Source organism: Mobula birostris, chromosome 1, assembly GCF_030028105.1.
Source record: "Mobula birostris isolate sMobBir1 chromosome 1, sMobBir1.hap1, whole genome shotgun sequence".
NCBI lineage: Eukaryota > Metazoa > Chordata > Chondrichthyes > Myliobatiformes > Myliobatidae > Mobula > Mobula birostris.
Window position 1 is genome coordinate 200,213,615 of NC_092370.1, and position 24,786 is coordinate 200,238,400.

The 24,786-nt window shown below is 39.6% G+C and overlaps 1 protein-coding gene across 6 annotated transcripts in view; it reads right to left on the reverse strand.

Moving 5' to 3' along the window:
- The window catches only part of samd4a (sterile alpha motif domain containing 4A), a 174,188-nt gene extending 154,135 nt beyond the window's left edge, over positions 1 to 20,053 (reverse strand). For 2 of the 6 annotated variants that reach the window (XM_072268648.1, XM_072268640.1), the window contains exons 1-2: positions 19,600 to 19,950; positions 18,363 to 18,886 (exon numbers count right to left, since the gene is read on the reverse strand). In XM_072268648.1, coding sequence (XP_072124749.1) covers positions 18,363 to 18,558 — 196 coding nt within the window. In that variant the 5' untranslated portion in view covers positions 18,559 to 18,886; positions 19,600 to 19,950. The other 4 variants (XM_072268617.1, XM_072268626.1, XM_072268610.1 and 1 more) reach the window with 4 other exon arrangements.
- Positions 20,054 to 24,786: the final 4,733 nt, after the last annotated feature.

A 24,786-nucleotide genomic window follows, 5' to 3' on the forward strand; every position in this document is an offset into this window, starting at 1 on the left:
AGGATTAGATTAGATTCAACTTTATTGTCATTGTGCCGAGTACAGATACAAAGCCAATGAAATGCAGTTAGCATCTAACCAGAAATGCAAAGAAGTGTTATTTACAAAATAACTGTGAATAAAAAGCAAGTGCTATAGCACACAAATATAAAAGTACTGAGACAGTACAATATGGGTGCAATACGGCTTAGTGCTGTGATGTGAGGTTCAGCAGGGTCACAGCCTCAGGGAAGAAGCTCTTCCTGTGCCTGCTGGTGTGGGAGCGGAGGCTCCTGTAGCGCCTACTGGATGGGAGGAGAGTAAAAAGTCCATGGTTAGGGTGAGATGCATCTTTGATAACGCTTTTCGCCCTGCCCAGGCAGTGTTTACGGTAGATATTCTCAATGGTGGGCAATTGGTTGCCGATAATCTGCTGGGCAGTTTTCACCACACACTGGAGTACTTTGCGGTCCGATACGGGACAATTGCCATACCACACTGAGATGCAGTTGGTGAGTATGCTCTCAATGGTACAGCGGTAAAAGTCTGTCAGTATCTTGGGACAGAGGTGAGCTTTCTTGTTGCTCCACAGGAAATAAAGGCACTGCTGCACCTTTTTGATCAGGATGGAGGAGTTCAGGGACCAGGTGAGATCCTCAGAAATGTGGACACCAAGAAATGTGAAGCTTGATACATGCTCCACTACAGCTCTGTTGATGTAGATGGGGACGTGAGTGTGGCTCCTAGCATGCCTGAAGTCCACAATGATCTCCTTGGTCTTCTGGGTGTTAAGGGCCAGGTTGTTGTCGGCACACCACGCAGCCAGATGCTGGACAACAGGATAATGAACCTAAACACAGCTCAAAATCCACAATAGACTACCTCAAGAGGTGCAAGCTGAAAGTTTTGCCATGGCCCTCACAGTCCCCTGACCTAAACATCATCGAGAATCTGTGCATAGACCTCAAAAAAGCAGTGCATGCAAGACGGCCCAAGAATCTCACAGAACTAGAAGCCTTTTGCAAGGAAGAATGGGTGAAAATCCCCCCAAACAAGAACTGAAAGACTCTTAGCTGGCTACCAAAAGTGTTTACAAGTTGTGATACTTGCCAAAGGGGCCGTTACTAAGTACTGCCATGCAGGGTGCCCAAACTTTTGCTTCAGGCCCTTTTCTTTTTGTTATTTTAAACTGTAAAAGTTGGAAATAAAAAAGTTTTCTTGCTTAAAATATTAAAGAAATGTGTCATCTTTAACTTTATGCCTTTTGGAAATCAGTTCATCTTTTACTCGCTTAGCTATTCACAGTAACAGAAATTTTGACCAGGGGTGCCCAAACTTTTGCATACCACTGTACCTATCATCCTCTGCATGAAAATATTTTCCCTCAGGTCCGCTTTCAATCCTTCCCCTCCCATCTTAAACTTATGCCCTACATTTTCAGACTTCCCTATCTGAGAAAAAGATTGTTACTAGCTATCCTTAGTGGTGTTCCGCAAGAATCTGTACTGGGAACTATGCTGATTGTGATGGATATAAATGAGCTGAATGAAAATGTAGATGGGTGGATTAGTAAATTTGTAGATGATACAAAGATTTGTGGTGTTGTGGTTAGTGTGGAAGACTGGCAGTGTACAGCGGGATATAGATCAGTTGCAGATACAGGCAGAAAAAGAGCAGGTGCAGCTTAACCCAGTTGAATGTGAAGTGTTGCACTTTGGTAGGTGAATTGTAAAGAGACAGTACATTGTCAAGGGCAAGACCCTTAACAGCATTTGATGGGCAGAGGGATCGTGGGGTCCAAGTTCATAGGTCCCTGAAAATGGCTGCACAGATTGATAGGGTGGTTAAGAAGGCATACCGCATGCTTGCCTTTATTAGGCAAGGCATTGAGATCAAAAGCCAGGAAGTTGTGTTGCAGCTTTATAAAACCCTTCTTAGGTCACATCTGGTGTATTGCATTACAGTTCTGGTCGCCCCATTTCAGGAAGGATACTGAGGCTTTAGAGAGGCTGCAGAAGTAGTTTGCTAGGATGCTGCCTGGATTTGAGGGCAAATGCTATAATCAGAGGTTGGACAAACTTGGATTTTTTCTTTGGAACAGTGGAGGCTGAAGGGTGATCTGATAAGAGGTTGTTAAGATTATGAGACATATAAATGTTGAGTATACAGACATTTTTTCCAAGGGTTGAAATATCCAATACCAGAGGGCATGCATTTAAGGTAAGAGGGATAATTTCAAAGGAGATGTGAGGGGCAAGTTTAAACACAGAATGGCAGGTGCCTGGAATGTGCTGCCTGGGATTGTGGTAGAGGCTGATACATTAGGGACTCTTCAGAGATATTTAGATGGACAAATGAATGTGAGGAAAATAGAAGGATATAGGCATTATGAAGGCAGAAGGGCTAGGTTTAGTTGGCCATTTGATTACTAATTTAATTGGTTTAGCACAACATTGTGGGCGAAGGACCTGTTGTGTCTGTGCCTCTCAATTTTTATAAACTTTGATAATGGCACCTCCTAGCTTCCTTCACTCCAAAGAAAACAGTTGCAGCCTATCCAATCTCTCCTTGTAACTCAAGCCTTCCTGTTCAGGCTACGTTCCTGTGAAACTTCTCTTCACTATCTCCAGCTTAATCACATTCTTCCTATGATGTAGCAACCATAATTGTAAACAATACTCAACAAATGTGGTATAACCTCTTGTAGAACTGCAACACAACATCCCAACTCCAGGACTCAATGCCTCAGCCAATAAAGGCAAGCATATCATATTTTCTTCATTACTGTTTATCCATATCGCCACTTTTAAGGAACTATATACTTGCATCCCAAGATCTTGTTGTGCAATACCACGCCCCCAGCCATCATTAATTTGGTTCACAGACAACAGGCAACAGATCAGGAATTATGAGCCATTGTGTTGAAACCTACTGGCCTACAAAGTGCCCAGGACATCTTCAAGGAGCAGTGTCTCAGAAAGGCAGCATTCATTATCAATGACCTCCAGCACCCAGTGCATGCCCTTTTCTCACTGTTACCGTCAGGTAGGAGGTACAGGAGCCCGAAGGCACACACTCAGTGATTCAGGAACAGCTTCTTCCCCTTTGCCATCCGTTTCCTAAATGGACACTGAACCTGTGAACACCACCTCACTTTTATTTAAATATGCAGTCGACCTTCACTAATCCGACTACCTGTAATTGGTTCCTTCGATAATCCGGCACTGATTTCAAATTTCCTGGGCCACCGTACCAATCTGCTACGCATTATTTTGGTTGCGCTAGATCTGTTCACGTGTTGGCGCACCCTTGTAAGCACAGACACACGATTCCTGCTTGTTTTCCTGCATTTATTAAAATAATTGGCTCTTTTTTAGCCCCCATTATGGCCCCAGTGATTAAAGGAAATGCACCTCGTGCTGTGAAGCAAAAACACCACACATTATCCATTAAAGGTAAGGTTGAACTCTTGAAAAAACTGGACAATGGTGTATCAGTGAAAAGCTTGTGCGAGTGTTACAACATTGGCTCTTCCACAGTGTACGATATAAAGAAACAGAAAGAAAAACTGCTACTTTTTTTGCTGATAGTGGCTCAAAGAAACAGATGTGCGTAAGAAAAACAATGGAACAGTTCACTTATCTAGTTCCGAACTAGATAAAGTGCTGATAACGTGGTTTAATCTTCGTGTTAGTGAAGGTGTTGAACTATCTGGAGATATGGTGAAGGAACAAGCAAAAGTATTTCATGAAGAACTAGGACTAGATTATGAGTGTGACTATAGGCTGGCTTCATCGGTTCAAGCAGCGTCATGGCTTACAGTTTCATGCAGAGTGTGGTGAAAAACGTTCAGCAGACAAGGAAGCAGCAGCAGAGTCTGTTGACGAGTGCGCCAAGTTAGTCCCTGATGAAAAATTAAGCCCCGAGCAGGTGTACAATGCTGATGAGACTGCTTTGTATTGGAGATGTACACCAAGAAGAACACTAACAACAGCAGATGCAGAATCGCCAACAGGGTATAAGGCATCGAGAGATAGTGTGACTTTGCTAGGCTTCTCTAATGCTGTAGGAACCCACAGATGTAAGTTACTGGTCATTGGCAAAAGTTTACGTCCCAGGGCCTTCAAAGGTATGACGCAATTTCCTGTAATTTACCATGCTGAAAGGATTAGAGCAACGATGTTTTACAACTGAGCAAATAATGAGTGTTTATATGCTGCAGGATAAGCTAATCAGAGAGAGACCAAAATATATGAAGCCGCTTACCTTGGAAGATATGTTAAAAAAAATTGCTAGAAAAAGTGCAACAGGGGAGCTAACACTTCAAAATCCAGTGCCATCAACTTCTGCTCACCCAGATGTGCTGCCACCAACATCAACAGTTTTTGAAGAAACTGTTCTGCCAGTTTCAGCACCAGTTCCTAATGCTTCACTCATTCTTCAAGATGAAGATGTTGATGATCTTGACAACCCCACGCCTGCAGACATGTAACTTTGCCTGAAGGTATATTAAACGCCTCACTTTAGAAGCAGAAGTGCTCAACTGTTCTGTATAAGTTAATTCCTGTACATTTACCTGTACCCTTTATTTTATCTGTACCTGTACAGTATATTACTTTATTAAAATTTCACTTGCTACTCATTTAATATTTCTGTTTCATTATTATCTAACTTGTACTGCTTTACATGATATTTTAAAGGCATGATGCAGCGGTTAGCTGTTGCTTAATGTGATCTTCCTGTAATTCAGCATTTTCACTAATCCGGCACTCCTCAGGTCCCAATGGTGCCGGATTAGTGAAGGTTGACCTGTATCTTATTTCTGTTTTGGCACAATTTTTAATCTATTCAATATACATATACTGTAATTTATTTATTTCTTCTATATTATGTATTGCATTGAACTGCTGCCGATGCTAAATTTCACAACACATGCTGGTGATAATAAACCTGATTTTGATTCAAAGCAACAGGGTTGCTATTGAATTTAAATGCAGTTAATTACCTAACCTGATTTTTTTTGTAACAATCTCTCTAATTAAATAATTTGTCATAATAACTCATCTGGTTCAATAAGATCCTTCAATAACATCCAGAATGCAATTGCCTCCGTGAATATCAAGGTGGTTGATTCCCACTTCATTCTAAAGTAGCCTGGAAAACCATTCAGTTGTTTCAAAACTGCCATACTAAAAAGAAAATAAAACCGCGGAAATGAACTACGATAGTTTCAGAACGAATACTGAGTCATAGAGGAGACCTTGCCAAGACTTTCTGAAGATGATTTATGGATCAATACCTGAAATTTCCTATAAATCAATGAGGTACCACTGACTGTATTACACAGAATATTTTAAACACAACATCCTAAGTTACTTCATTATCCGTGGGCACATCATGGCCGATCAGCAAGGCAGAACCACTAACAGGCAATGACAGAGAGGAAGGAAGGAGACAATCTTGAGCACAGACCTGGAAACCTCTACTACAACGGGTCAAATAGAGCCAAAGAAACTACCACTGTCCACCCCTTTCAGTTGATAAATTAGTACTGCTCCACACCTAACAATATTTGCAAGAAAAATGAAGTAGCAAGGGTATAGAATACTATTGGGCTTTTTGTCACCCGAGTATGGCTTGTGAACACCATCAATGACTAAGCTGCCCAAACCCTGAAGATCAATGACTATACAAGTTTTGCACTTAGTATAAGTAAACCCACAACCTCATCCTCACCAACCTATCTGTTGCAGGTTCGAAGACCAGAGGTTATTTCAGTGCACAGTATTCTATGATTGAATCTGAGCTTGGGGATTTACACTAGCTCATAAGGACATGTCAGGAGTAGCATAAATTTCATGTGATAATATCTCCATCACCCAAAGACTGCTAAACTGTAAAATCACATACTACAGAGGAATTAGAACTACAAGGAATTCTACAGACATGCTAACAAACATGTAGCTATACTGTCCTGTTACATCATGCCATGAAGATAGTAAACAATAAGCAAATATAAGCAACTCAAAGAAGACATCTATACTCAATGATATATACCACCAGCATGTGAGAACCAAATACAAGTCGGGAGTATTTCCCACTAACTTTCAGTCAGCAGTGCTTAATGGGTTCATTCATTCATTTTGGTGGATGTGGACATCATTATTTCACCCATCCCTCATCTTCATACAATTCAATTTGCCCCTTGAACTCATGGAGAAACTATTGACAGCACTGAATTCAGCAAACATTATGAGAACAGAAAGAAAATCTGGGCTCCAATTTTTAAAACTGGAACTGCAGTACAAGATGGTGCACCAACCAAGCTGCTCCAGTGCAGCCTGATGGTGGCATCCACCAACTGTGGAATATACCTTGGTTAATCTCTCTCTCTGGCAATCCATCCCATAGTATGATGATGGTTCCTTTCAGTCAGTTAGTGGGGTGAGTGGATTTTAGGTGAGTAGGGGGTTGCACAGGTCCAGACGCACCCTCTTGACATCCCCTCCCGGATCAGGTGGGGTCCAAGACGGCTGGGGGAAGTTCTGTTGCAATGAACAGCCAGACCAAGCCCTTTCCGTGCTTTACAGCATGTGTTTGCTAGATGGTCGTTGACCCTACAAGAGGATTCATCCACCCTTTGACAGATCTTGTTTCTCGTCCTGCAGGGTGTCTAGTCACCCTCCTCACCAAGCAAGCCTGGTGGGGGAGCCAGTTTAGTCACTCTACCAAAAGCAGGACACATCTAATGTGGCTAATAACCATCTAATCATACAGAATCTTAGAAAATGTATGGCACAGCAGAAAGACACATGGCCCATCATGACCGTGCCAGACAAAAAAAGTAATCCAATCGAATTCCATTTTTCAGTACTTGCTCCACTGCCTTTAAGGTTACAGCTTTTCAAGTGCACAAATTGATGGTAGAAAGTAATCTGGGTTTTTAAAAGGGTTGTAGGTCCCTAATCACCATCTAGATATAAACATTTTTTCCTCACATTCCTTAATCCTTTGACTATTTACTCCAAATCTATGCCCCACTTTGATCCTTCTGTTGTGATCCTTTCTATTTATCTGGGGCCATAGAATTTTCTGTAACAAAATTAAGTTTAAGCTCTTTACTGGCTCTGTTCCCACTAAAACAACACCAGCTTACCAAATCTTCTCTTTGTTCCAATCATGACCACATTCACAAGTCTCTTCATGTGCCAGTACACCACATCACAACAATATTATCATTACGCATTGACAGAAGATTTCATCAACAATGATATGAAGCAATACTTAGCACTACCTTGCTCATCTGTGCTCAGTTTAGGTCCAGCCAGGATATCATGGACTTTGAACCTCATCCAGGTGGCTGCACAGGCTGAACAGGGTGATAAAGGCAATATATTGCATGCTTGCCTTTATTACTCATCGAGACCTTAAGACACAAGAGCAGAATTAGGCTATTTGGTCCACTGGCTCATGAGTGATTGATGATCCCTCTCAACCCCCTTCTGTTGCTTTCACCCCATAACTACTGGCACGCCAATCAAGAACCTGTCAACCTCTGTTTTAAATATACCCAATAACTTGGCCTCCACAGCAGTTTCTGGCAATGAATTCCACAGATTCACTACCCTCTGGTTAAAGAAATTCCTCATTTCTGTTCAGAATGGACAGCCTCTCTTCTGTGTCCTCTGGTTCTAGACTCATCCACTGTAGGAAACATCCTCTCCACATCCACTTTCAATAATAGATATGTTTCAGTGAAACTTCCTGTCCCTCTTCATTTTCTAAACTCCAGCAAGTACAGAGCCAGGGTCATCAAATGCTCCGTGTTAACACTTTCATTCCCAGAATCTTTCTCATGAACCTCCTCTGGCCCCTCTTCAATGCAAGCACATCTTTTCTTAAATAAGGGGCCTAAAACTGCTACACAATATTCCAAGTGTGGTCTCACCAGTGCCTTATAAAGCCTCAGCATTACATCCTTGTTTTTATATTCTAGTCCTCTTGAAATGAATGCTAACAATGCATTTGCCTTCCTTACCACCGACTAAACATGTAAGTTAACCTTTAGGGAATCCTGCATGAGGACTCCCAAGAGGCTTTGCATGCAAGATTTTGGAATTTTCTCATTTAGAAAATAGTCTACACCTTTATTCCTTCTACCAGAGTGCATGAACATACACTTCCCTTCACTATATTCCATTTGTCACACTTGCCCACTCTCCCAATCTGTACAAGCCCTTCTGCAGATTCCCTGCTTCCTCATTTCTACTTGCCCCATCACCTATCTTTGTATCATCTGCAAACTTGGCCACAAAGCCATCAATTCTATCATCCAAATCAGTGGCACAACTTGATAAAAAGCTGCTTTTGTACAACACCACTTGTCACCAGCAGCTAACCCAAAAAAAGGGCCCCCTTTATTCCCATTCCTGGCCTCCTGCCAGTCAGCCAATCTTCTATCCATGCTGGTATCTTTTGTGTTATACCATGGGCTCTAATCCTGTTTAGCAGCCTCATATGTGGCACCTTGTCAAAGGACTTGTAAAAATCCAAGTAAACAGCATCCACAGACAACTCCCTTGCCTATCCCGCTTGTTATTTCCGCAAAGAATTCAAACAGATTTCCCTTTAAGGAAACCATGCTGACTTTGGCTCATGTGCCTCCAGGTACTCTGAAATCTCATTCTTAACAACAGATCCCAACATCTTTCACCAGTGAAGTCAGAACAACTGGCCTATAATTTCCTTTTTTCTGCCTCCCTCCCTTCTTAAAATGTGAAGCAACATTTGCAATTTTCCAATCCTCCACAGCCATTCCAGAATCTGGTGATTCTTGAAAGACTCAATATTTTCAGCTTCCTCTTTCAGACCCTGGGGTGTAGTCCATCTGGCCCAGGTGACATATCTATCTTTAGACCTTTCAGCTTCCCAAACACCTTGTCCTTAATAATAGCAACTACACTCACTTCAGACCCATAACTTTCTTGAATTTCTGGCATACTGCTGGTGTCTTCCACAGTGAAGACTGACACAAAAACTTATCATGTTTGTCTGCCACTTCTTTGTCCAGCATAATTTTCCAACAGTCCAATATCCACACTCAACTCTTTTTACTCTTTATATACTGTATCTGAAAAAAATCTTTTTGCATCCTTTCTTATACTATTGTCTTGCTTATCTTCATATTAATCTTTTCCCTCGGTCTGCTGCCTTTTTTTTTGAAAAAATTCCCAATCCCAATAATTCCCAATTAGCTTCCCACTAACTTTTGTTCTAACATATGCCTGAGTATCATATACGGTTGCTCTTATGCTGCCAACATCCCTAGTCAGCCATCATGTGTCCTCCTCCCTTTAGAATACTCCTTCATCTTTGGCATTTATCTATCTTGCGCCTTCCAAATTGTTCCCAGAAACTCTGGCCATTCTTGTTATGCTTTCAGTCAACTTTCAGCTCCTCTCTCATGCCACTGTAATTTCCTTTACTCCACTGTAATACTGATGCATCTGATTTTAGCTGCAGGGCAAATTCTAACATATTATGATCACTTCCCCTTAAGGCTTCCTTTACCTTAAAAACTCCCCAATCAAATCTGGCTCATTACACAACACCCAATCCAGAATTGCTTTTCCCTGAGTGGGCTCAACCACAAGCTACTCATAAAAGCCACTTCACAGGCATTCTTCTAACTCCCTGTCTTGGGCTCCAGCACCACCCTGATTTTCTCAATATACCTGCATATTAAAATTCCCCATGACTATCGTAACATTGCCCTTTTTACACTCCCTTTCTATCTCCCACTGTAATTTGTAACCCACATCCTGACTTTTATTTGGAGGCCTGTATACAACTCCTATCAGGGTCTTTTTACCCTTGCAGTTTCTAAAGATCTGATTTCAGTTTTTAATAACAGTCACCCACGCCTGTTTACCTGCCTGTCCTTTCAACACGTGTATCCTTGGATGTAAAGCTCCCAACAATGATCTTCATTCCGCCATGACTCAGTGATGCCCACAAAGTCATAACTGCTAATCTCTAACTGTGCTACAGGATCATCTGCCTTATTCTGTATACTGCAGCATTCAATTATAACATCTTCAGTCCTGTATTCATCATCCTTTGTGATTTTGCCCCCATGTTACATTTCAACTCATCCCACTAACTGCAATTTTGGCCTATTATGTCTGTACTTAATTAGTTATGTGACACAGCCACAAGAACCCACAGCTCCAATCCTATTTTTATATTTGCCAAAAGCACCACAGCAATAAGTTGCAAACTAGAGTGAGGTAGGACACCTGGATGTGTGGTACCGCAACAACCACTCTCAACATCAGCAAAACCAATGCCAGAATGGGGACAGAGGGTTAACAGTTTACAGTGGAAGTTCACTGATGGACAGAGTCAACGGCATTAATCTCCTGTCAAGTGATCTGTTCTGAGCCTAGACGTAGATACAACCATAATAAAGACATTGATGTGCTTCCCACAGAACAGGGGCTCCCAATCTGGAGTCCACAGACCCTTCGCTTAATGGCATTAGCCCATGGCATAAAAAAGGAGGGAGGTTTGACTTGTTCTCAAACACTCCAACAAACTCGCACAGGTGTACTGTTGAAAGCATCCTGCATAGTTGCATCATGGTCTAGTATGACAATTCCAATGCTCAGGAGCATAAGGAGCTACAGAGAGTAGTGGATTTTTCCCATTACATCATGGGCACTACACTGGATGTATTCCCTCAAGAAAGCACATCCAAAGATCCCCACAATCCAGGTCATGCCATCTTTACACAATCAGGCAGGAGGTAAGGGAGCCTAAAGTCTAGCACTACAAGGTTCAATAACAGCCACTTCCCTTCAAAAAAGTTATTCTTAAAACAACTGGCAAAACCCAAATCGCCACTGCAGTTTAGAAACAGTAATTATTTTGCACTAAAATTGACTTTTTTTGGTTCCAATTCAGCTTTTTCTCTTACAAAACTTGTACATAATTTGTTATTCTTATGAATACTGCCTATATGATACTATGTGCCAGTAATGGTGCTACAAGCAAGTTTTTCATTGCACCTTTGCATACATGTACTTATACATTTGATAATAAACTGGCCTTTGACTTTGTCGACTGGAATTACGCCAGCGCAATCACACTTAATAAATTAAAAGCTAAACATATCATAAGCTTGCATTAAGCAGTTATTGCATTTCTATAATGTAGGTAGAGACCAGGCAATGACACTGCTGATATTCTGCCCACTGAATGAGCTTTTCACAAAAAATCGTTAAGTGCATAAAACTCAAAATCTTAAACGTACATCTAAACTGATGCAGCACCAATAAAACCCAAAGTTGAATTACTGTGAATCAAAGTAGCATTTTCAACGTAACAAAAAAAATCTTCCCAATACATTAGTCATAATACAACAGAGCAATGCTTACATGAACTAAAGAAATTGGAAAAAAGTAAATTGAACTATACTAACCAGTGTAAGTATTTTCATTACAACCAATGAATTTCAATACAAGTGCTTTAAATCATAATAATTAATGAAATAGGAAATCTCGATTTCCTCAATATTCATTATAAAGTATAAATATCAATCTTTGAATACAAAATAAAGTTGTCTGAAATAAGAAATTTCTGTCTCAAGTTGCCCAAGTTTCATTAGGTTGTGGGATCCACAACCGTTAGAGAGTGGATCCAATAATTCAGGCTTGCACTTTACTGTACAAAGTACACTAAAGAGACAAAAAACAAAAAACAAATCATTTGATGATCTGAGGAAAATGATTAGATAATGGCCTGGAATTTGTAGTTTTCATACTGACAGAACTATTAGCATTTGTGAGCAATACAACACAAAACTAAAAAGGAACTATTTTTCGACACATTTTACTGGCAATTTAGCAGCATGTATCCCTCAACCAACTTTTCAAAGCAAGTTGGTATACATCTTACCATTGGTACTAAAACAACAATGATCACCATGGAGTTTAGAAGAAATCCAAATCTAGCCCCAGTGGTCTAGTGACCTCTGTGGTACAGGCAATCACTATGTTCCAAAGCTCCCAAGCATCAACTTACATCAAGCTGGCTAATCAACTAAATGTACTGAAGATTTCTTGAACAAAAAAGGGAAAAAAATTAAATATTACAAACATTTTAATACAATATTAGAATTAAAAAATAATTTTAAAGAAAATTTTATGCTTAATTTATGATCAGAAAGTTCGCTGAACTATAATTGTAAACAATTATGCCATTAAAGTCGTATCTCACCCAATGTGCAAAATTTCCGTATCATTTTCTAACGAAAATAGCTTGTAACTTTTTATTAAAATTTAACATAGCAGCATCATTAATTACATGGAGAAAGAGACAAACAGTACAGCAGGAAATCATTAAATGCAGTTCTTTGTATAACTATGCCTATATACAAGCCATTTTCAATATGTAGTTCCTGCAAATGCTTTGGATTGTCATCACCGCCAATACAAAATTTTACGCTTAATTTTATTAAGCGCCGCTCGTGCATGCAGCCTGGTACAGCCGTTCGATCTATTCTTACTTTCTTCTTACTTTTTAAACTTACGTTATTTTTTGTATTTTTTTTCCCCTCACAGTAACATGTTGAAGCTGCACCTTCTCTAACATGCCGGTAGAGAGTGTTTTATTTGGGTTTTTTTTTTAAGCGCTGGAAATAGATACATCTTGACACGTGGGACAGAAGCAAGGTCGCATTGTGTATTCCAGGGACCAGCTAATGCCGGCCGGTTTAGCGAGCAGAGCGGCGGACACCCCTGCTGAAAACCAGAGGAAAACACACAGAGGATGCAGAGGGGGATCACAAAGTCAAGGAAAGAGGACCGGGTCGAGACAACAGAGACTTATGGAGAAGAGGAGTTCCGGTGGGTAATACCGTTCCGGCTGACCAGAAGTGCACTGAGAGCGGTAAGCGTAAAGGAGTTGGGTGCTTACTGATCTGGTTAACAACAGATGGTGCAATCCGGGTCATATTACGATCGAGGAACGTGTTTGTAGACCGAATATTGAACTTTTTACTGTTGGACTTCGGCCACATTCCACCGTGATACAACACTTGGCAGCACGGGAGGTCATTCCTGCCTGTGGCCATCGAATTTTGCAGCTCCTCCTGTGGAGGGTCAGACACCCTGAGCCAATAGACTGGTCCTGGACTTATTTTCCATCTGGCATAGTTTGCATTTTGTTGTTTCATTGTTTGTGGTTTTCGTATTGCTATATTTACGCTCTATTCTTGGTTGGTGCGGCTGTAACAAAATCAAATTTCCCTTGGGATTAATAAAGTATATCTATCTAAAATTCAAGCCATTTTCTGATCATTTGTCTCATTGTCTATAGCATGTTTTGTTGAGCACACAAACTGCTGTATTTCTCTACATTAGAGCACCTCTATTGTAAAAAAAACTTCATCGCCCAAACACAAAAACTCTTACCTTTTTCTATGTTTATTGCACCAAACTACAAGGCCAAAGTGCTGACATAACTTTCAGTCATGAATTGCTGACTGATCATCTTCATCCTGATCTCCAAATTAGCCAAAGTTAAGGTTCTCTTTCCTAAGATACTGCTCTTCTCAAATTTGGCATCAACTCTCCCATTGTAAAAAAAAAGTTGATTACTATATCCTCGAAAGCTAACAATTCCATTCAAACTCCTTGCTCTTAAAAAAAAACACAATATGTTTTAAGCAACACACATCAAAGTTGCTGGTGAACGCAGCAGGCCAGGCAGCATCTGTAGGAAGAGGTACAGTCGACGTTTCAGGCCGAGACCCTTCATCAGGGTCTTAATATGTTTCAGCTTTTTGCTCATTAACCTATGCTTGAATCCCTCCAAGTAATTTTCTGTACACAGCCCTTTTTTTAAAAAAAAAATGACTTTATTTAATAGCTTGTCACAATCACTCCTTATCCTTTTTGACCCATCTGCCTTATTTGATAAGAATGTCTTTCCACCAGTGAATGCAACTACATTTTACCATTATATTCTTGTACACTGTGATTGCTGTTCTATCAATTCTCGCACAATTACAGCACCTCTGGAATTCATTAGCTTATCACATAATACAAGCTCTCACCAACATCATGCACTTTTAATTTTCACATGTGCCAGTTAAACTTACTTCACTATCTTGAACAACACATTTCTTGCCTGCCACCCAATACTGGAACACAAATTTTCCTCTTTTTGAGAATGTTTGATCCCCATTATGCCATTCTTAGCCAATAATACCCATCCTTCCCCTTATGTAGCGGAAACAAAACTAGCATACTTGCCCTTTGGTGTCATTCCTGACTCTGAGGCCAACTTCAGAACTCATGCGGTCACTATAACTATTTACTTCCATATCCAATACATCTTGATATTGCTCTTTACCCAAGACCACCAGTTACTCAACCATCCCTTGGTTCCTCCATACCTAAAAATATTAATGCACTCCGAGCTAGTTTCCCATGCTGCAAGCTCCATAAATGAAATCTGGGAGATCTGTAACCCATCTTCTACCAAATTACCCATTGCACTTTTGCTCACCAAAATAATTCCAGTTCCCAATTAAACAAATCAATTTTCAAATTTTCATTGTTTTCAAAATCTGTACATGGCCTTGCATCTCTAATCTTCTCCAGTTCTATAACAGCTTTGTCATTAGAGTACAGAAACAAACTCTTCAGCCCGAAGTCCATGTGACCATCAAGTACCCATCTGTACTCACTCCATTTACCAACATTTGCTCCACAGCTTTTAACCCTGTGTTCTTCCATTTTACTGCTCCATTTTAACTGTCATAGCTTCAGCTAATAAGGACAAGTCTTGTAACAACAACGGATAAATATGAAGATTAAACTCTTTAACTAAAGTGTTTGTCATCTACAAAAAATGCTCCAATTCTGTAACAATATTTTTTCAATGAACATCTGAGACGTTTGATGGAAGACACAGGAGCTATGTTATCTAAAAGGCAATTAATTCTCAGAAGTCAAATACAGTCAAATAGGATAAAGAAATAGTGGAATACTGAAAGAATGACTTTAACTTGAGGAGACTGAAATTCACAAGTAATTAAATGATGCTCCAGTTGTAGTAAGATTGGAATGTACCTTTCCTCAGCTTTGGGTAGTCTTAGAAAAAGAATATTTGAATTCAAGTTTGTGGAAAGTTATGAAGCAATAGCAAATTATCACTGACCCTGCAAAGGACAACTTTTGAGAAAGATCTAGCCATAGTAAAAACTTGCAAATTTTTTTATATAAAAGGGGCCATTTCCAGCAGACCCCTAGTTTACAATGGCAATTTAATAGGATTATTGCCCATCCCATTGAAAAAATTCTCTGACACTAAAGCAGGAAGGCAATTTTATTCAACTTCTAAACAATTTACAGAGCACAGTAATTATTGGAATATTTATTACACATACATGTAGATGCTGAAATATATTTTTAGAAACCTTTTGAATTTAGTTATGCATAGGAATAACAATACTCATACATAAAATTTGCCAAGAGTTTAAATTAAAATTTAATACAAATGAAAAACTCATTTTAATCTCAGGCAACAGAATTCACAATTTTTAGTGTGTTAATGTGGAAATTATATTCCAAATACCTTAAATTCAAAATAATGTCAGCAATTTTCCTTCATTTGGAATAAAATGTCTGCAAACAAAATAGCTTAACTTCACATTGCTGTAAAAGCAGAAAGCATGGGAAACCTAAAGTTGCTGTTGATTATACAGTATAATGGCAAACAGATAATATTGTCAGTTTTATTATTCCAATTATCAGACTATCATGACAACAGGTGGCATAGAGTTGCCTTGAATATAGAAGGGTGAAAGCTAATTCGTGCAAGTTTCAACTCATGAGAGGTTTAGGGAAATACAGAAATGAATAATACTGTATTTTTTACTGCAGGACAAGCATAAATCTTACATAATGAGTAACATCACAAAAAATTAAAAATCTAAAATCCACAGAACTCCATTGTCAAAGACTATGGACATTTATTTAACTGATGTTTACAATGGAGCTCAACACAATTACACTAGTAATGAGTATCAAAAGATTAAGCTCAAGTATTTAAAGCAATACCAAATAAAAGGAGTCAAGAATTCTTTTTTGCTCATCTTGATGCAATGAGCTGAAACAGGTTGCCTACAATGGTGATGGAAATAGAAAGGTCAGGTTTAGGCTAAGGGGTAAGATGCTTAGTTCGAATCAGAGCAAGAGCCGTCTCCACAGAAGGTTGTTGGAATCTGTAAGAATTTGACTGAATGAGTGGTGGAGGCAGGTATTTCCACAATGTTTATGTACCCACACAAACACTTGAACTCTTGACAAAATGCTCAAATGTGATTTGCAGAGATTGGTTCCTGATGGTTGGCATGAATATGGTGGGCCGAAGAGCTTGTTTTAATGCGTGATAATTGCAGGACACTGAAAAGGCATTTCAGGAAAATGATTTACAGAAATACTAGGACTTACTAAATCACTTTGAAAGGAATCAGCATGAACTGCACGAGCTGAATGGTCTCCCAACATCCCAATGACCAATGATGACATTGTACAACTTTAACTATTAATTCAACCCTAAGTGAACATTTCACCCCAAATTAGTTACGTTATCCTACATCCTTTCAGAGCTGTTTAAGGCCCTAATTATACCCCAAATCTATTTGTTATTTGTCAGCAGTCCCTTATTCCACCAGCTGCATTGAATTTTTTAAATAATAGTTATACTTAGCTACTCAAAAATCAGAGTTATACCTATTTTTCAAGTTTCCACATTTTTTCCAGTCGTGTAAAGGTTTTAAGTCTTTTTAAAACTGAATGTTGTACTCAAACCTGAATACAGAATTTCACTTTCTTGCAAATTTGAATAAAAATATCTGCATTAGGTGTCCACTTTGGCTTACTAAGTATAATCCAATTCCAATCTGAATAGGACAGGAAAAATGTATTAAAAAAAATTTGTAACCTTTCATGGCAGGGTTCCACTCAGTGCAGTCTTTACATCAAAGTTCATGAATACAGGAACCACTGGTAACAAATACAACATCCATTTGAGTCTCTGTTTCAACGACAAACTTTCATGATGTTTTATCTTTTACATGAAACTATGCATTAGTCATGGGATAAAACTCCAATTGAGGCACTTAGCTGAGTACCTCAGATTGTTCCATCCTTACTCTATCCTAAATTTCTTGATTCAACTACTGATGCATTTTTGAGAGCAGAATATCAAGTGTTTTTCGCTGTGTTCTTGACCCTTGTATATCCTAAATCAAAGTACAGCCACTAAAATATTCAAAATCTACTTTCCCATCCCCCAATATGATCTCAGAGCCACAGACTAGAGTACATGCTGAATGCACACATAAATATCCTAGCAGCAGACCAAAGTACTGGGGGCTGTCAGCAAATGGCAGTACAGACAGCTGCCAAGTCTTGCAGGCTCCGTGTTCTAATATGGAACAGCTGGAAGAGGACTGTGCATTCTTTTCTCTGAGTAAACACTAAGGGCTCTGTTCAGTATTTGACTGCAATCAAGCTTAAAGATTTCCACCAATGGGTGAACACGGACTTCTACAACTTTTCCCCAATACACCCTTTGTATTCCTAGAAAAAAAAATCCGTAAGATACACATAATTAAACAATTATGGGGGTGGAATTTTTCCAGGTTCCAATGTTATATAATTCAATCCTGTCACACAGAGTAAAACAGAATAAGGATTTTTCATTCTCCAAACAGTATTTACATTTGCAGCTTCTACAAGTATCATGATGCATCTCTCTCCAAACATGATCTGCATATTAAATATTCACTTGTTTCTTGAATGACAAGGGCCTTTCATTTGATATTTTATTTTTAAACAGAAGTCGACTAAGAAATTGCTTCAATTCTTGCATGAAAAGGTATCGTTTCCTTGACATGTCCCAATAGTGATTTAAACACCAACCTTTTAGATGTCGGCTAAGATAAAATTGTGATTCATTTAAATTGAAAAATTGTTAATCTATGTAATCAGTTTCTGGATTTGTTACGATATAGAAAAAAAAAGCTGCATCTAACCACTAGAATCAGAAAAGAAACCAAGCCACGTTGTCCAGAAAGCACAGGATACCCAGACTCTACGTGACATGACTGGATTATTGCACAGGAAATTGCAGAACAAGACGCATCAAAGCGTTTTACTCTTTTACGTTAATACGGTGCTGCTTGTACACCGCAATTAATTTTACCAGTTGCCAATTATCAGACATAAACTGCGTTTGGATATTAGATTACTATTTTACATATCTCAATACGAGATAAGAAAAAATATTGGTTGCGTTAAACTTACCAGCATCATTTGCTTCTCCCTCGAGAACGTGAAGCTCGGTGCAATCGGACAAAGAATGCTCTAGACAAATCTGAAGGAAACGAGCCTGGGTCCGGCTCACTCGTTTCAATAAGGACAACAAAGCTACAGTTTGTTCACATTCATTCCAACCTTTAAACCACCCTGCCAAAACACCGACTTGATCTCGAAACATCATAATTGAGAATCTCAGCACTCTGCTGGTTTATTTCGTTGGGATTCTTCAACACGAGTCACCCCGTCACGAAAATAAAATCAAGCTCTGAAGCATGTAGAGGAGGGGTTGTCACATTTTTGTGTGTGGATCCAGTTACGATTTTTTTCCTTTTCTGTAGGATACGTCACTGTTGACACGTTCCCTCTTCCTTCAAGGAAATTGTGGGATAAAAATCTACCAGACACTATAAGTACATCACCTGTCCGAATTAGCAAATCTTTGGCTCTAGATCTTCTTTCCTCGCAATGTCAATTTTACTCAACGCCTACATTTCCATGAATGGCCAAAACTGGAAAGGAATTAAAGATAGCCATTTAAATTAATTATCACATTATAAATTGTTCAAACTTCACTGCTCCTGCAACAACATCATTAATATTATAATGAAGCAGTTCCTTTCGGTTTATAATGAACTAAAACGACATAAAATGGACTCGAAACGAAAAGATATCAAAGGTCTGAAGCGACTTATTTTCTGAGAATGGAGTAACTAATTGCCAATCAGTACACTGTTTAGATATCTCCCAAACCAATGCAGAGCAACGCAATTCCTCTAGGTTTAGGCCCAATGCAGATTGACTGAGACCAAAATAAACTATCCACCCGAAGCTCAAATACGCGAACGTCTGCAACCGTCGCCTTGGACCTTAAAACATATTAATTTAACACTGCGGAAACTCAGCAACTCTACAGGCGGTTTCACAAGAGAGCTGGAACAGTTTAATTTACAGACAAGCGAGTTTCAAAATTCAGTTTAAGGCGATGGATGCCCTCAAACCGTTAGAAAAGTTAATTCCAAACTAGGACTCAAAGAATACCTACGGTTCGGTCATTTTAAAAAAAAGCGTTTTAATCCCAAACGATAACACCACTCCCCTCCTCCCAGCCCCTCCTAAAATAACATGAAAGACGCAACATGTGTTAAGATTATTAATCAATGTGACTCAAAAACTCCTCCCGACTACAACTGCAACGGCCACACTCCGTCGCCTACCCACGAACCTCGGCACAGTGAGCTCAGGCCCGGCTCCTCATTCTATTGGCGCTGCTCCGTGCAGCAATGACGGCGGTCGCCGACTTTACAGCTGAATTTATTTTTAGCCACGTCCCCGACGCCGGTGCTGGCTCCTCAGCCCTGGCACACACCATTACGTCATGGGCCGGCCACAGAGAGGCCGCGGCCCGGGGTAATTCGCACGGCGTTGCGCGCCGCCACCCTCGCCATTCCCCGCACCTCGCCCGTTGCTAAGCGCTCGCCAAACACCACGCGTGCGTGAGATGTCGGGCCCTCACTGGAAGCGGAGGTCTTAGTGATACGTATTTATTTTTTTAAGAAACCTCCAGCCAGTTCTCCCAGCGGCGTACTGACCCGTCCATGTTTATAAAAAAGTGGGAGGCAGTGACCCTCTGCCGCTTCTTCTGGTCAGCGGCAGCCTTGCTGTTGACATAATGGTCAAGAGCGCGGCCTGCCGGTTGCCCGCGCCGATTCCCAGGCAAGGGGGCGAGCTGCCACGTCACGTGACCACTGTCACTTTTCCATGGCAGCAAAATTATCCTGGAGTTCTACAGTCCACTCAAAGTAACATAAATCAAACATAGAAATTAAAGGCCCACTCTGATAATTAAAAAATAGTGCAGGTTTCCCTGTGGGCTAGCTCTTCATTTTCATTTTAACGTTCTAATTTTTTTCATATACATTTGTTTTATTCAAATAATTAAAATACTTAATGCAGCCTGTACCGATTAAGTCCATCATTAGTCCAGATTGCATTACCTTACATAAACATCTATCAATGGTGATGCAAACAACAGGAATTCTGCAGATGCTGGGAATTCAAGCAACACACATCAAAGTTGCTGGTGAATGCAGCAGGCCAGGCAGCATCTCTAGGAAGAGGTGCAGTCGACCAGCCATGACGAAGGGTCTCGGCCTGAAACGTCGACTGTACCTCTTCCTAGAGATGCTGCCTGGCCTGCTGCGTTCACCAGCAACTTTGATGTGTGTTGCTCTATTAGTGAAGATTATTTTTGATGTGAATATAAAGTGAACAATTCTATAAGGCAAGCACAATGCAATTAAGCAACTCAACCTGGATGTGTTATGCATCTCTTTTTGTAGTTGCTTATTAGGCTGAGAAAACAGCACCAACACGTACTTTTTTTTTGTTACAGCCTTCAAATGTAGTGCATTAAAGCTGCAACATCGTCCATTCTTCTTGGGAAGAGTTTCTCATTCCGTCCCGATGAAGGGTCTCCACCCCAAACATCTACTGTTTACTCTTTTCCATAGATGCTGCCTGACCTGCAGAGTTCTTCCAACACTTTGTGGGTGTTGCTTTGAATCTCCAGCATCTGCAGATTTTCTCGCGTCCATTCTTCTTTCATGGTTTTAAATTTTTACAATCATTTTTCATTAATCAATACCATTTTTGTAAATAATAACAGCAGAATTTGGTTATAGGTTTCAGTGTAGCATCCCATCCTTTCAAATTAACCTATTTACCAATTATTTTCTGCATAAACCTGTTTTGTCAACAAGCACAAAAGTATTAATTAGGTGCAGCACACACCAATGCTGGAGAAACTCAACAGGTCAGGCAGCACCTGTGGAAATTAAGAAACGGTTGACGTTTCAGGCCAAGACCCTTCTTCCGGGCTGGAAGGCAAGTGGGAAGATGCCAGAATAAAAAGGTGGGGGAGGGGAAATAGGACAGCTAGAGCGTGATAGGTGAAGCCAGCTGGGTTGAAAAAATAAAGGGCTGGAGAGGAAGGAATCTGTTAGGAGAAGAGAGTGGACCATAGGAGAAAGGGAAGGAGGCTGGGACCGGGGGGGGGGGGGGGGGGGTGATAGGCAGGTGAGAAGAGGTAAGAGATCAGAGGGAATAGAAGGAGGAGGGAGGGAATTTTTCTTTTTAACCAGAAGGAGAAATCAATATTCATGACATCAGATAGGAAGCTACCCAGATGGAATACAAGATGTTGCTCCTCCACCGAGGGTGTCCTCAACTCGGCACAAGAGAAGGCCATAGACTGACATTTCTGAACAGGAATGGGAATCAGAATTAAAATGTTTGTATTTAATTAAGCAATTGGAAGTATTAATTACTTGATGTGAAGTAAGGGTAATCTTAGAACTGTAGAAATCTTTGATGCAAAAGCAAGCTTATTTCAATGATGATATCATCAAGAATTACAAATCTTACCCCAATTTCTAGCAAAGACACATCCAATCTTCATCCAGTTATGGGCTCAGTATCTGCCTTAACCAAGCTTAGAATTCCTATCTCCTCATTGATGGGCTGGGGTGAAAGAGAGGGGAAGAGGAAATTCTACAACTTCTCTTTATTCCTTGTACATTTTGGCTTAAATTTATGCCCTGCTTATTGACTTCACTGCTAAGGCAAACAGACCGGTTCTTCATTATTTATCTTGAATTAAATACACTGCCTCCTCTGTTCAAATGACATTGAGCTTGCCCTTCCTCATGACAAAATTTCTAGAATCCTGCTGGCAACATCTTCAAATTCCCCCTGAATTCTCACCAGTGCTTTCATATTTTCAAAGCATAAACAGAAGGTCAAGGCATCTTTGCAGCCCCTCTCATCTGCTGTGCCACTGAAGATTACCAAGGCCAATATTGTTTTTTTTTTCATTCACTTTGCTGTCCCTAAATCCTCTACTTATCTCAGCCATGAATAGACTAAAATGAATGAGCATAATAATCCTGTGGTTTTACAGTTAATGTAGCACTTTACTTGTTAAAGATTAATGGGTTATATTAGATGGTCTAGCGAACCGCATGGAATCTTTTACAAAAAAAAATAAATTTTGACCACTATCCACCTGAATACAGTTAGACCATTACTGTATATATGAAATTCAAATGTATACCATTTACCTTTACAATTATAGTCAGAATAGAGAATTTTACAGTAAGTTTCAATGCTTAGGTCCCTTTTTGTTTATATTAAGTACTAGTAACTTAAAATTGTTTTGAAATGCATGTTGTCATACATTGATGTTTGAAAATATCTTAGGCTATTAGTGTGTTTGAGCCAAAAGTGAAGCAGAGGCATAATTGGAATGTGAAAGACAACAAGTAGTACGTCACTAAAAGAATAGGTAACATTAAAAAAACGCTGGGCAAGCGGAATAGAACATGTATAGGGAGTGGACGCCAGAATCCAGAATCAAAACCACACAGGGCAGGAAACGGTAGATTATGAATTTGCATCGCTCCCCTTCACCAAGAATTTCAAGCTTTTAGTGCCCCCTGCAGGATTTTAAATCTATAGTTAAAAAAACATTTTATATAAAGGCTCCTTTTCATGATTGATATTTTTACATATCAAACTATAAGTGGCCCATTAAATTATTTGAAGATTGTCCAACCGATAAGATTAACCTGCTCTGGCTGAAATTAAATATTGGAACAATGTATTTTTCCTTTAAGGTTGTTCAGTCCTTTAATATCTTGCCAACCAAATTCTTTAGAATGCAATTACAATCCAAAAGAAATGTCTAGATTAAACAGAGCTCAGAACTTTAGAAAGTATTTATTGGCAGACAAGGAATAATCTTGTGTTAGGGCAAAGAACCTGAACATATCATTATAAAACCCTTTTAAGGAGAGTCTTGATTCACGGATTTAAAGAAGATGGAACATTGAACATCATATTTAGTACTAGATTGTATTCTGAAGGTCATCTCTTTATTTATCTGTCTGAAGAACAAAACTGATATGACGTAGTTTTTTGAGATATTCAAAAATGAATTAAAGAAATTAGAATTTTTTTTATTAATCGCAATTGTGAACAATAGCCAGATCAGAAATGCTGATCAAGTCAACTAGTTCCCAAAGGGAACTCTGATAGGCCAATCAGATGGTTCACTGCTGCTCAGCGATAAACCACACACCTGAGCAGTGCGGCGGAGGTATGAATAGCACTCAAAACATTAATACTTAAGGAATGATAGCTTACTTTGAGAAATCATCGATTATAGTCTGGTGAGAAAACTGAAATAGTAGAGGGAAACAAATAAAAACATTCACCAAAAATTAATTTTTGCAAATAAAAGTCCAAAGAAAAGCATAAGGAAACATAAGGAATTAAACAGCAAGAAGAAAACTTAATTCCACTTTCAATACAATTTATTGAAACAATGTAATAGTTTTCAACTTGACCCACCTGATGATTTTAATGATATAAAAATCAAATAGATTCTCAAACAGGTGGACAGCCCACTTAATTAAGCTGTAAACCACAGTAATAAACATAACACACAAACTATATTCAAATCATGGATAAAAACAACAGATTCATTCCCTCCCACCCCACCCACCTCTGAACAAAGTTATTAATTTTTGAGTGCATTCCAAAAACACTCAAGCTTGACATCAAAGGATAAGATAACAGTACACTGATATCCATCACCTCGAACATGGGTAACCCTCTCACCATGGCTCATAACAAACTTGGCTCGTTAGCCAGTTCTGGCTAACAGACACATGACTCAGCATTCCATGGGTAACAGTGAGAAGGCCACCTTCAATAAGCAACTTATTTTCCATATATCTGGGGTTAATATGATTCAAGTTCAACCAAACAGGGAAATTGGAATGTTCTGATGGGGGAATGAATATTGTGGTGAATGCTGTGTAAATGCTGCCCCATGCAAAGTTATCATTCGCCAGAAAATAACATTCCTTACACTGGAATAAAATTAAAGTGGAAGTATATTCACAGATATTTTAACTTTAACCAACAATTAATAGGGGAAGAAAAGAGCCCAGTACAATTAAACCAGTCTAAACGTGCACATAAACGTTGGAGCTCATTTCTGAAGTAGTCAGGTGCTTCACTTTGATTACTCACGCACTGACCCCACATTCTGTGTGGAGGACACCAACCACAGTTTGAATTTCCTTTGAAGATCATTTTGAACAAACTGATTAACTTGGGGGTATTGGCACTTCCTCCTTGGAACCACTCGTCTGCACAAAGAACTTCTTACAACGGGATTTCTCCTTCGAGTGGCACTCTGAGAGGATCTTCCCTCCTGCCTAATGTCCCCAAACCAGACTACTATCCTTCAAAAATCAGATACTGCCCAGCTCTCTCAAATCTTCCCTCACATCCCACTGGGAAGAAATTTACAACACGTATCAAGACAACCCCAACTGGCTGA